This window comes from Stenella coeruleoalba (genome assembly GCF_951394435.1).
Source record: "Stenella coeruleoalba genome assembly, chromosome: 3".
Lineage (NCBI taxonomy): Eukaryota > Metazoa > Chordata > Mammalia > Artiodactyla > Delphinidae > Stenella > Stenella coeruleoalba.
This window is the reverse complement of record NC_137148.1, coordinates 49,123,340-49,137,342: the sequence shown is the minus strand read 5'-3', so window position 1 is coordinate 49,137,342 and position 14,003 is coordinate 49,123,340. Positions and strand designations below refer to the sequence as shown.

At 34.7% G+C, this 14,003-nt stretch overlaps 1 protein-coding gene across 4 annotated transcripts in view; it reads right to left on the bottom strand.

Moving 5' to 3' along the window:
* The window catches only part of IPO11 (importin 11), a 434,194-nt gene that overhangs the window by 316,457 nt on the left and 103,734 nt on the right, over window positions 1-14,003 (bottom strand). For all 4 annotated transcript variants that reach the window (XR_013827515.1, XR_013827516.1, XM_079916153.1 and 1 more), the window contains exons 21-23: window positions 10,553-10,668; window positions 5,930-6,006; window positions 82-161 (exon numbers count right to left, since the gene is read on the bottom strand). Coding sequence is in view for 2 of the 4 variants with exons in the window: in XM_079916153.1 (XP_079772279.1) it covers window positions 82-161; window positions 5,930-6,006; window positions 10,553-10,668 (273 nt within the window). In the remaining 2 variants the exon portion in view is untranslated. The remainder of the gene's footprint in view (window positions 1-81; window positions 162-5,929; window positions 6,007-10,552; window positions 10,669-14,003) is intronic.

Here is a 14,003-nt window from a genome sequence, read left to right as displayed (position 1 = left end):
AAATAAGATTCCTGATTTCAAATAAGAAACAATCAAAATAATAACTATACAAATTTTTACAATGCAAAAACTACAACATACCTGTAAAAATTCTGTTGATGATAAAAAGATATAACCATTGATGATCTTAAAGCAGGTTCTGAGACTTTCTGAACTTAGTTCTGCCAAAATAATAATTGTTTTAAAAAGAAAAAATTAATTCATTGTTCAAAATCAGTTTAAATGAAGTGACTTATTTAAAGCTAAGTTACATGCCCTTCTTTACAAATCTTTTTTGAATGCTATTCAGATGGCTAGTATATAAATATCTATCTAAAAACTGGCATTAACCTGTAACTTAATGCTTTCCCATATACCTCCCATTAGTTAAAACAACTTAGAAAATACGAAGCTCCCTTTTCTTTCCTTTCAGAAAATAACTACATGATCCAACCTTGCATTTCAAACTAAATTTCTAGTACCAGCATGGCAAACGACATGCAACTGAATCATTTTATCATCATATTTTGATATCTGCTTAAATGGGTTCACTCAATAAGCATTTACTGAGTGTCTATTGTGCTGGCACTCAACATGCTACCCTACTTACGAAAAGAGTCCCTGTTATATTCCGAAAATTATACTGTGTTTAGATATTCTCAATTCTTGGGCTTTGTTCTTCAAATCCACTCCTCTATGAAAAACCTACACATAAAAAATCTTCTTTAAAATGTTATTACCAGAATAGTATAGGAAAAGGATATTGTTTTTAATTATTCTTTTTCAAGTGCAAAGCAGAAAACTTGTTAAAAACTGAAAATGATCAAATGTTTATGCAGTGTTATTTTACATGTCTTATCACATACAATAATGATACAATGGAACACAGATTACAGATGTATATTAATTATACAGATCAAAACATGACCCCAAAATATCATCTATATCTAAAATCTTTCATTCTGTATTGCTACTATTTTAGAAATCGTATTCACTTGCAATAGGACAGATTAAAAAATGTTTCCTGGCAAAAGTGTAGGCCCTGGGTTCTTACCTAACTCATATCCTAGCAAAGTGACAAGATATTCTATTCAGGTGAGAATTACCCATACACTTTCACAAGAAAATAACAATCCCACTCAAAGCTCAAAATGTGTTTTAAAGGCATTATTTTCTATACTTTAGGAATTTAACATATTAGTTTAAAATGAGAATGTAGAGGGGACAGAAACTAACCAACTTGTTACCATGCTAACAGAAGACATAAAAAGAAATAATAAAGGCTGTCACCTAAATATTTTTCACAACAGAAGTAAGACAAAATCTCAGGATAAAGGGGTAGGCCATTACATTGGATAAAGTTATTCTTATGAACAATTCACATGTCCTTTTCTCCTCAAGGAGTAAGTGCAGTCAAGTCTAAACTTGTGCACACTGTTTAACAGACCAACAATAGCAGACTGTTTGGCAACCACCATTTTGGCAACCACCGTGATAAATAAGGCAGAGGGTCTACATTCAAGTGAGAACTTAGAATGGCTACATTCCAGGTATGTCAGTGAATATAATTTCTCAATCACTGCCATCTAAAATTTTATCAAGATCTATGATGAAGGAGACAATATTTAAGAAAGATTTATTTTAAAAACCATAGTACCAGGACTTCCCTGGTGGCTCAGTGGTTAAGAATCCGCCTGCCAATGCAGGGGACACGGGGTTGAGCCCTGGTCTGGGAAGATCTCACATGCCACGGAGCAACGAAGCTTATGCACCACAACTACTGAGCCTGCGCTCTAGAGCCTACAAGCCACAACTATTGAAGCCTGTGCGCCTAGAGCCCGTGCTCTGCACCAAGAGAAGCCACCGCAATGAGAAGCCCACGCACCGCAACGAAGAGTAGCCCCTGCTCACCGCAACTAGAGAAAGCCTGCGTGCAGCAGTGAAGACCCAATGCAGCCAAAAATAAATAAATAAATTTATTAAAAAAAAAAAACCTAAAAATAAAAACCATAGTACCCATCTCTTCTTACAGATATTTTAAAAGCTATTTCTAGATTAATTTATATAAGCAAATAAGCAATTAGGTCACTTCATACTGTTTTCCATGCCTCCATCATGCAAAGGACTTTTACTAAATTTCCTAAGGCATGCTATCATCAGCAAATATTAAATATCAATAGTAAAAAAAAGTCCTAAAAGTAATAAATTTATCTATTTTAAAGTATATTGAACATTGTTCATTATATCCATGAGTTCCTAGTAAGACTCTGATAAAAAATTATTTTCTGGTCCTAGTATCAGGAAGAGCTGCCCATACAACAGATCTGTATTTATTTTCAGCCCTGTGAATAATTTAATTCAAATGTTCTCAACCATGGGCAATTTTGCCCCCTAGGGGACATCTGGCAATGTCTGGAAACTCTGGTTGTTAAAAACTAGCATCTAGTGGGTTGAGGCTAAAGATGCTATTAAGCTTCCTACAATGCTCTAAACAGTCCCTCACAAGAAAGAATTACATGGCCCAAAATGTCAACCATTTTGAAAATCCCTAACTTAAGTGATCAAGTTTTTCTTTCATAGACAGAGAGCTCTGATTCAAATCTGTAACCCATCAAAGTATCTAGTTATGCTGTGTGCACATATGATTTATATTTATTAGTCTAATTATATTTTATGTTCCATTCCTCTCTGTTTTTCTCTATTCTTTGGCTCTTATTTTTAATTTCTACTTTCATGTTACATTTTACTTATTCTTTTTAATCATACTATTTAATGTTTATGTTTGGAAATGAAACTATAGTAGTTTCTTCTTTTATTTCAAATTCTGATAAAATATGAAGGCTAAAATGTGTAAAATAGCCTACACATCATCAAGATGTCAGGTGGGAAAAAGTTCCTTCCAAATTAGAAAAATTTTATTGGTCAAGGAACATTAGCTTGGCACTTACAACAACATGGACAAGAGTCAGTCAGGTGTTCATCTTTTAAGTAATGAGAATACTGAGAAAATTAATACCATAAAAAAGATTTAAAGGATTTTAAAAATAAGCCTTTAGAACTGAATTATTAGAATTAGTTATAGCCAATGGTTCTACTTAAAGTATCTCCAGTTCTACTTACATTTGGGGAGAAGGATATGAAATGAATTTTAGCCTTGGATTTATTCACACTTAATTAACATATCCTAAAAATCATTAACTTAAACACCAATATTGTTGGTTTTATGTGTTTTAAATGAAAATGAGAAACTACCAGCCAGCAGCTTTATTTCTACTTGGAAAAAATAATAGCTATCATATTCATTAAATAAATGTTTAAAAATCACTGATCTAATAGGAAAAAATGTTTTCACCTTTAAGAAAAGTGAGTATTCATTTCGATCTATTTTCTTAAAAGATTAAAGTAAATATCCTGGTTATATTTCAAAATAAATTTTAAAGCTCACCTGAAAGAATGTGTATGCAAAAAGCTACATATCAAACAATATTAATTAGTTGTGCAATACTCAAACAAAAATAAAGGTAATACTGATGTCGAGGTATACTAAACATTCACAGATATAATTTGTATACAAAATTTCTTCATATTATTAAGTTAACTAACAAATCCTACAGAGCCAGTGGTTCAGTACTTTTTCTTTTAAAATAGCAATAATGTTGACAGTAATAGTAGTAATACATATAATTACAAAACACTTAAACAGTGCTTTCTATGTACCAGACATTGTTCTAAACACATAAAAGTTCTTATTGATTTAAAGGACTATGCATCAACTACAAAGCTTTCTATGGTAAAACTGTACTTTAGTACCTACCTAAAACTACACTCAAAATAGTGTCATATGGTTATAGGAGGGTTAGTTATGTGCTTTTTTTTCAGTCTCTTCTTCCTGGCTACCAATCTTCTCTCCCACTACATTGTAAAGGCCAGGCAGGCTGAATTCGGGGTGGAATACAGAGATGAAGTGAAATCACCTTGTGAAGTTACCCATATGTGAAAATGGCTGAATCCTGTTCATGACTAAGTTGATAATGGGCCTGGTCGAGGTTTCCATTCTCAGGGCAAGTATAAAGAAGCACTGTGGATTACCCAGGATGGTACTATATATGGTCTCCAAGTTAGGTAGACTAGAACTGGATGGCCTTCACTGAGAGTAAAAGAAAGTAAAAGGACTTTGCCTATTCTCTTCCTCTATGGTATCTTAGCTACAAAACTTCCTAGGAGACTAGCAATAAGTGACTGGTCTATTGCTACTCTCTTCATGTTTGAAAATTTCTTCCATAATTTTATGGGGATGCTAGATGATAAAACATCAAATGGCTTTTTATTAGAAAACAGATGGCATCTTGGTATTATCTGAGGTCTAATTTATTCTGAAGAATGAGGTAGAAGAACAACAACAACAAAAAAATCAGAAAACACGAAGGACTAATCACATTATCTATAGCCCCCATGATCATCCAGCAAATGAAGACAGATGTTTTTTATTTTTTTAATAAATTTATTTTATTTATTTTTAATTTTTGGCTGTGTTGAGTCTTCATTGCTACACACGGGCTTTCTCTAGTTGCGGCGAGTGGGGGCTACTCTTCGTTGCAGTGCGCAGGCTTCTCATTGCGGTGGCTTCTCTTGTTGTGGAGCATGGGCTCTAGGCATGCGGGCTTCAGTAGTTGTGGCACATGGGCTCAGTAGTTGTGGCTCGCGGGCTCTAGAGCGCAGGCTCAGTACTTGCGGCGCACGGGCTTAGTTGCTCTAGGGCATGTGGTATCTTCCCAGACCAGGGCTCGAACCCGTGTCCCCTGCACTGGCAGGCGGATTCTTAACCACTGCGCCACCAGGGAAGCCCAACAGATGTTTTTTAATCAGCTATAATTATGTTTTAGTCCACACTTGTTGATTTTATCAAAGAATGTGTCTACCTTTCTGGTGCATCATTATACCTCAGTAATACCTTCCCTCTAATAAAACTGCTCACTACAAGTAAGTTCTCAGAAAAAATAATTTTGAGATATTGCCATAATAAGTATGCCTTTTTTCCTAGTTTTTTCCTACATGAATGCCCTCTCCTGACAATATTAATCTATTCAGTCAGTATACCCAAAGTTCTAATGAAGGAATTAAAGATGCTTCATGGGTGAGCCTTAGAAAGTGGGAACTCTGAACGGAATAAATGTAAATAATTTTTACATTTTGTAAATAAACGATTTTTTAAAATGGTAGTAATCTGCAGACTGAAAAAGAAGCAAAGGGCCAGTAAATAGCACCGTATACAATTCTTAAATACTCAATGAGGTTTAAATGTGATTCTGCACTGGTAAAATCGCTCGCAAAAATAACCCTGTGAACAAAATATTTTTTGTAAATTTAAGGTATTACATACTTGTGAATGGTAGCTGATATGTAGCAGACAAGTATTGGCTTTCTATGACTAAGTATCATCAGAATACATGTTCAGAAAAGAATCTAACCAGGTATCCATGGTGGCTAACAGAGACTAACAGCCTACTCCTAGCACAGTGGCCAGTTCTCTGGTGTCACATGCCAAAAGTGTTCCTTTAAAACATTAAGCTTCCTGATTTCAAGCTTCTACATAAGCAATACCTCAACAAACAATAAATGATTTTCTAACATTTAATAATCTTTATTTTGGTGGTTCCTTAGCTAAATCAGAAATATGTACAGAGCTCATTTGTTAACAACTGACAGCACAAAATCAATTCTCAATTAACTATAAGTTAAGTAAATTTAGTGTTTGCTCTTTAATACGCAGAAATAACTCTAAAAAGTTATACTGTAGGAAAAAATCTAGGAATTATTAAAACACTACACAACTTATTTCTCAAAATCAAGGGCTTCAGTAAAAATGGAAGGTATGATTTATAGTCACCTATAATGCCCCAAATTATGGTTGCATTCAAAAACAGTGGTAATTTTATGCTTTAATACATACCTAGAAGTGGTGACATATTCTGAAATATACGAAGTAACTCTGGTGTAATACATGGGCTGTTTTCCAAAGTCACTAACCTAGGGGAAAAAAACAGACAATTAAATCACTTTCCATAACCATTAAAGCTATAACTATAAAAAGAACCAAAGATACCCAACTTGACCAGTAATCAAGAAAATATAAATTATAACCAAAACAAGGTACAATTTTACCCCACCAGATCAGCAGAATTTTAAGTGTGACATACCACGTATTGTTAAAGCTATAAAAGTGGGAACTCTTGCATACTGCTAACAACAGTGCAAGTTGATATAATCACTTTGGGAAATAATTATTATCTGGTAATACTGAATATGTACATGTGTATACACCTATGACCTGGCACTATATCTAGGCAGAAATGTGCACAGGGCATAAGGTCTTATACATTTGCTCTAGAAGTCATGCACAAGAATGTTGCATTATTTGAACAAACAAAATGGCAAACGAGTAAATGAATTGTTACAGTCACACCATTAAGCTCTTCACTATGGATGAATCTCCAAACAGGAAGCAAAAAAAGTAAGTTAGAACACATATGATACAACTTATATAAAGTTAAAATATACTGTTTAGAGATACACGTGCATATGTGATTTTAAAAGCATTAAAACACAAGAAAGAAAACCAAGGAATGAAAACAAAAAAATCAGTACAGTGGGTTATCCCTGGCATGGATGCAGGAAGATTCAACAAACATGCCACACCATGGGCTTCACAGACATTCCTATTGTTGTATTTCTTACCCAGAGTATGGAAAATTGATTTTCATTTTATGTAAGTTATAAATAATTATAAACAATATGACCTCATATTATTTTGTGTCTATGAAATACTTCACAAATTTTAAATGACAAAATCAGGTAATCTGGGCAGGATATTACACAGGGAAAACCAGCTACCCCCAAAATGAAGTACTTCCAACATGCACAAGCAATGATGTCTTTGACACCTTAACTTGATCAACAGTAACAGGATTTTAAAGAGAAAGACGAATACCATATGATATCACTTATATGTGAAATCTAAAATATGGCACAAATGAACCTATATGCGAACAGAAACAGACTCAGAGACATAGAGAACAGGCTCATGGTTGCCAAGGGGGAGGGGCGTGGGGGAGGGATGGACTGGGAGTCTGGGGTTAGTAGATGCAAACTATTACATACAGAATGGATAAACAACAAGGTGCTACAGGGAACTATATTCAATATCCTGGGATAAACCATAATGGAAAAGAATATAAAAAAGAATGTACATGTGTGTATAACTGAGTCACTTTGGTGTACAGAAGAAATTAACACAACATTGTAAATCAACTATACTTCAATAAAAAATAAATCTAAGAAACAGCAACAGGGGCTTCCCTGGTGGCGCAGTGGTTGAGAGTCCGCCTGCCGATGCAGGGGACACGGGTTCGTGCCCCGGTCCGGGAAGAGCCCACATGCCACAGAGCGGCTGGGCCCGTGAGCCATGGCCGCTGAGCCTGCGCGTCCGGAGCCTGTGCTCCGCAACGGGAGAGGCCACAGCAGTGAGAGGCCTGCGTACCGCAAAAAAAAAAAAAAAAAAAAAAAAAAAAAAAAACTGAATGGGGTATTTTAATACATCAGGGTCAAGATGAAAAAGCAAAATAATGTGAACTAACAATCTACAAGTTAAAAAGAACAGATATACATGAAAGTCTGCATCTTTGATACTATCATTACTATTTATGTGAATATATTACAAAAACAGATACTATAAGAAGTCACTAAAATTCACATTAAGTTTAAAAAAATTTTACAAGTGGTATGTTATATTTACAATGCAATAAATCCAGGCCTGAACCATATATTTTAATATCAGCAAAAAAATAAACAATGTTGGGTCAAAGAACTCATGAAAAAAAAATCACATAATCAGTCTGAAAAATTTTTCATTGTAAACAAGACCACAAACATCAACTGGTACTGGTAAGCCCTACCAGTTCAAATTTCCATTCCCCAAGATAACTATTTTATACCTTTGTCCCCACAAACCTCTCTCATCTTATAAATACTCCCATTCCAGCCCATGACACTCAAGTGATGACTATACTTCATATTTTGTTGAGAAAACAGAAGCTATTAGATGGAACACCTTCCCATCTCATTCTACTACAATACAGAAACCTATCTTCCTGCCTCGAGTTAAAATGGACGAAATACCCCTGCTGCTATTTAAAGAAAAAAAAAAAAAAATCAACTCCTTCCACTTATGCTGAATCCCATCCCTTCTTGCCTCCTTCAATTATCTCACTCTCTTGAGCCTCATCATACCTCTAGATCTTCATTCCCGCACTAGCCAACTGTTAACGCAATTTCAACACCCTCTTCATAGTAAAAACTTTCAAACAAGCTGTCAATGCTCACAGTCTGTACTTACTTAACTCCAATTCATTCTTCAATCTACTCCAATTCTTCCTTCTGTTCTCACTACTCCACTGAAACCCCTCCTATCATCTCCATTCACTTCTCTGTACACCCTTACAAGGACAATCAGCAACATTTGACATAGTTAACCATTCCCTCTTTCAGGAAATATTCTCTCTTGGCTTGGTTTTCCTCCTATATCATCTCTGATGGCTCCTCGTGTGACCTCAGAATGTATTTTCTTCAGGATTCTGCCCTGAGCACAAGGATCTCTATCTGCCCTTTTCTTCCTAGGCAATCTCACCAATTCTCTCAGACTTTATAAATCATACACAACATGCTAACCACTTTACAAACAGTATCTCATGCTCACAACAACCACATAAGGTAGAAATTATTTTCCTCATTTTACAGAAGGCTCACAGAAAATGATTACAAACCTAATGCAGTGGTATACGTGGGATTGGCCACCTATATCTGCTTCCAAATACGACTTCTAACCCGTTAAGACAATTATATTAAGAAGTGTGTACCCTGATTCTCTAAATAATCTTAGCTTTAATAAATTTGATAAATTTTTAAAATGTATCCTAATGATTTAATTTTGTTTACATATAACGAAAGGCTAGGAAAAAAGAAATTACCATTAGTAGAGCAATGCACTTCTCATGCACTGTTCATATAATGCACTGTTCATATAATCCCTAAAAAATTTATATACCTCTCATTAACACATTAATATACTAAATCTGTAATTATATTGATAAGTATATGAGTCTGCCTCTTTATTATAATATTTTTAATCTTTATGATAGATATCATATACATATGGTTACAGAAAAGTATCTGTGTGCCAGAGATTAATGTTTTAATTTGTAATCTAGAGTAGAAGGTGGCAAACTATAGCTCATGGGCCAAACCAATACCCTTTTTCTGTAAGTGATGTTTTACTGGAGCATAGCCGTGTCCATTTGTTTATATATTGTCTATGACTGTTTTGGTGTTGAAACAGCGGAGTTGAAGAGTTGGGACAGAAAGTACATAGCCTGTGAAGCCTAAAATAATTACTATCTGCTCCTTTAGGGAAAAAGTTTGCCAACCTCTGATCTAGAGTAATCCATCCTGTACGAATAAAAATATATGAATATAAGAGGCTCCAACATATGCTAATTTACAATCATTTAAGTCACTTAAGTTCAAACAACATAACCCAGAAAAGAATATGAGAAACACAAATTGCAAATTAATAAGTATCTACCTTAGTTATGTTTTTAAATTGTTCATCTAGTATTCTGATACAGATCATTAATTTTACCATTTGCATCAAAGACAATTTCTTAGAATCAAAAAACTGTTCATTCCTAGACATCCAAGCAAAACTGAAGGAAGGGAGGGAGGAAGGGAAGAAGGGAGGGAAGGAGTGAGGGAGGGAGATACCACAAATGTTTATTTTTTCTGTGGTTACTTTCTATGATTTGCTTTTTTAATTCCAATACTAGGTTTTTAATTAGAACTTTAAAACCTTTCCTGTATTACTAATTACATCTTAAATAAAGATTGGCCCTGAAGAAAACTGCTGCCATCAGTAAGACGAAGAAAAAAGATTTCTAGTCAATGCTCAGTCTGTACTTACTTAACTCCAATTCATTCATTTCACAGTTTGTAGCTCTGAGATGCCACAGAAACAGGGTTTGTTTGTTTGTTTTTTACCTCTAAACACTATATACTACTTATTCAGTAAAATAATAAGCCAAGACTAAGTAGCATTAACATTTAGGGCTGAGGTATTCTATCTCAGTACTTACTGGGTAAAGTAGTAAGAGGTTAAAAATACCTCAATATCCCCCAAAACATCTCATTTAACACGCTGGAAGTTTTATGTCAATTTTTAGTTTTGATCAAGATTCCCCATTTTACATTACAAATTCCAAAAGAAATTCAGAAATTCAGCTGAGTTCTTACTGAAACTTCCTGTCTAACTTTGACTATTATAAGCCTACACTGAGTGACAGCTGCCAAGAAAAGCTGGAGCTACGTATTATGCTACCCAGTTCAGGGAAACTGACTTTATGTTTTTTGTTTTTAAATGCTGAGTTTTTAAGCCCTATTACATGACCTTTGCTTTATTGCCATGAGTAGGGAAGGCCAGGAAAATAAATAAATAAGATCCACGGTATCAAGTTTTTCCTCTTACCATAATTCTAAACCATCTTCCAGAAGATAAACATGTGGAGGCTGGGAAACATCTGTACTCAGTTGAATAACTGGGAGCAGGAAAGGGTACAGGTTCTTGCTGTCTGCTCCTAATCCCTATGGGAAGTATAAATAAAACTTAACATAAGATACTCTAAGGTCCCACCTCCCACCAAAAAATCACCTATCATATTTAAAAGCCCTAAAACCAACTTATAAAAAATCAATCAATCAGATTTTAAAAGAATGGTTCTAATTATAAGCACTACTAAAACAAAATTAGTTCTGTTTACAATTGGAAAAAATATTATTCAATTGCCTAATGGTAGTAAAACCATATACACCAAAGCTACACACATCTGTTCATTTTAAGAGATTTCTCATATAAATATTTATTTTTCCTTCTCTGACAACTGAAGAGGTGTTAACAATGATGTAGTAAATTCTACAAATTATCTCACCTAAATAAGCTAAAATGAACCCAATCTAAATGTTCATCAGTAAGATAATTAAATTATGATACCTTCATATTCTAGAATACTGAGTAGCCATGAAAAAGGATTAGGCATGGAATGAAAACAATCTCAAAAATAATGACAAATTGGGATTAAAAAGAAATGTATATAACAATTCCACATGCCAAACTATTTTTTTAAATAGCTATGTATCTGATATGAAGATACACGCATAAAAATGTTTCTTGGGAGCAAACAGAAAAAACTGTTAACACTAGTTAAATATGGATATTGGAAAAGGATGTTGCAAGAAGGTAAAAGGAGTCTTTTTTTAATGTGTGCATGTTTTTTAACGAAGAATTTCTGCTAAAATTTTTAATGAATTAAGAATACAAAGATGGGGCTTCCCTGGTGGCGCAGTGGTTGAGAGTCCGCCTGCTGATGCAGGGGACACAGGTTCGTGCCCTGGTCCGGGAAGACCCCACATGCCGCGGAGCGGCTGGGCCCGTGAGCCATGGCCACTGAGCCTGCGCTCCGCAATGGGAGAGGCCACAACAGTGAGAGGCCTGTGTACCGCAAAAAAAAAAAAAAAAAAAAAATACAAAGATGGAAGAAGAAGGGGTTTTAATTTAAAATTCTACTTTGACTAATTACTGTCTTATGGAGGTTGACTCAGTATATCACACTAAATCTAAGCACTTTGAAAGAAACAAAAAGGATAGAAAGTCAATTTTTAATTCATAATAATCTCTGTAATCTGATAAACACAGAAAGGAAACCAAACTATCAAACACCTCCTCACTTAGAAAATAATTCAGATGTCAATATAGTTGACATATAATTACAATGCAACAAAATACATATATATTCCCCTTTTGATGACATATATATGTGTATATATATATGAATTTTTAACAGTGAGGTATAGATACTTCAGTGGAAATACATAAAGCTTATCCTGAAATATGTTAAGTTTGGCCCTTTCTATAACTAAGCATCAGTTGAAAGACTTTATTAAAGATTTTTCCAAAGGAAGAGATTTATAAAAATGTCACATTTCATAAAGTAGTAAATTGGGCCTTAAAATTCAGTTAAATTTCACTCTCCATAGCTCAATTCTTAACAGAACAAAAAAAAGAAAAAACATGAAGAAAAACTAGTCAAGTTCATTTTTAATATCAAGTAGACTTAATATTCCTAGGAATGTCAGAATCTACTTACTTAGTGCACATTCCAATGAGCACAGTATGCTAGCATTAGCAAAACTAAAGTAAGCAACTGCTAAAAACATAAGACTCTCTCAGTTAAAGCCTGAAGAAATTTACCTTTGTAATCTAGTGGCTTGAAGAATGTGTCCAATCCCAAATATGCAGCTTTAAGTAAATTTATTTGAACATTCTTTCAATCCACAACTGTAACTGTAAGACACTGTCTACAATACTATGAAATAATTACAGTTAGAGCTACAAGATGTTGTCTACAATACTATGAAAGCTCAAAAATAAAGTCATCAGTTATTAATAAAATTATCATAAATGCTTGAAGGGGGGAAATCATATTGTACTATAATTACATAAAACATAAAAGGAATTTAAAATTAGGTGAAAGGTATAAGGAAATCTCTCTGTACAATCTTTGCAACTGCCTGTGAATCTATAATTTAAGTTAAGAGGGGAGAAAAGTACAACACTCTCTAAAAATTGCTATTTCTCAGGTTATTGTCTTTGGTTCCCTTCTCATGTCCCATGTACATGCTGATAATGTCCAAATCTATTATCTCCAACCAAAACCTCTGAACTCCAGATACCCCAAATGACAGAGGACATCATCACCCAGAAGGCATCTCAAACTCTCAAGTATACCAGTGAACCAACTCATTGTCTTCCTAAAAAAAATGGTTCCTCTTCCTGCATTTCCTAACTCAAGTGACATGAATCACTGTCTATCTAGAAATAAATTATATCACAACTACCTCCTGGTTCTTCCTCCTCCTCACTCCCAATCTAAACAATCCTTAATTCTATCTCCCTAATATTTTTCAAATTTTTCCCCTTCTTTCCATGGCTTTACTTCAGGTCATCATCTCTTTCATGGTTAACAGAAGAGCCTCCCAACTATTTCCTTGACCTTGGTTTAACTCCATTCCAAACCAGTGTCCCCACTGGTACACTGATTACCTTTCTAAAATACAAAGGATAACATTTCTTCCTCTGAACTTCAAGAGATGTTCTTTATGCCTTCCTAACCAGACCCCCACACCCAAGCTCAGGACTCTATGTTGCAGCTATACCAAACAACTCCGTACCAGAAATCACTGTTAACTTCCGCAGAAAGCTGACAGACTTAACACATGCATTTACTACTGTGCTCTCCCAAGATCCACTAAAAGGATATATGAGGATGTGCTTTTAAAGACCTAAAACCATAAGTACAAAGACAGCATAAGAAGAGATAAAAGCAACTCATTTTTGGAAGCGGGAAAGAAAAACAGATTTAGCAGACTCAGAAAATGAAAGCTCAAAGCCAGCAGTGAAAAAGGGCAAGAAACCACCTGATTTATATCACAGAAACTCCAAAAGACTCAGGAACTGATAGCTCAAGGTATTTTGGGAAGGGGAAGTTGAAGAGGAGGTATTAAAAATAATAGGACCTCTAGAAGGTATTTTAAAAGACATCTGATGACAAGATCTCATCCAAGTGCAACAGTCAACAACTGGCCCTCTCCTGAACCCAGTATAGAACTGGCCATTTATTTTCTGGTTAAGTAAAACAAATCGTCTAAAGATAGGGAGATATCAGGTAATCAAGACTAAGGATACTATATAAAACAGGGAGATATAACGTAACAGACGGGAGACTGATGGATCTTTCACTAAGGAAAGATCTGAAAAACACGGAACCAAAACATCTGTCCCATACAAAAAAAACCTCCAGCTAGATTATCCTAAAGAAAAAATCCACAATCAGCAAGCTTCGCATACATACTTAACCCTTCCA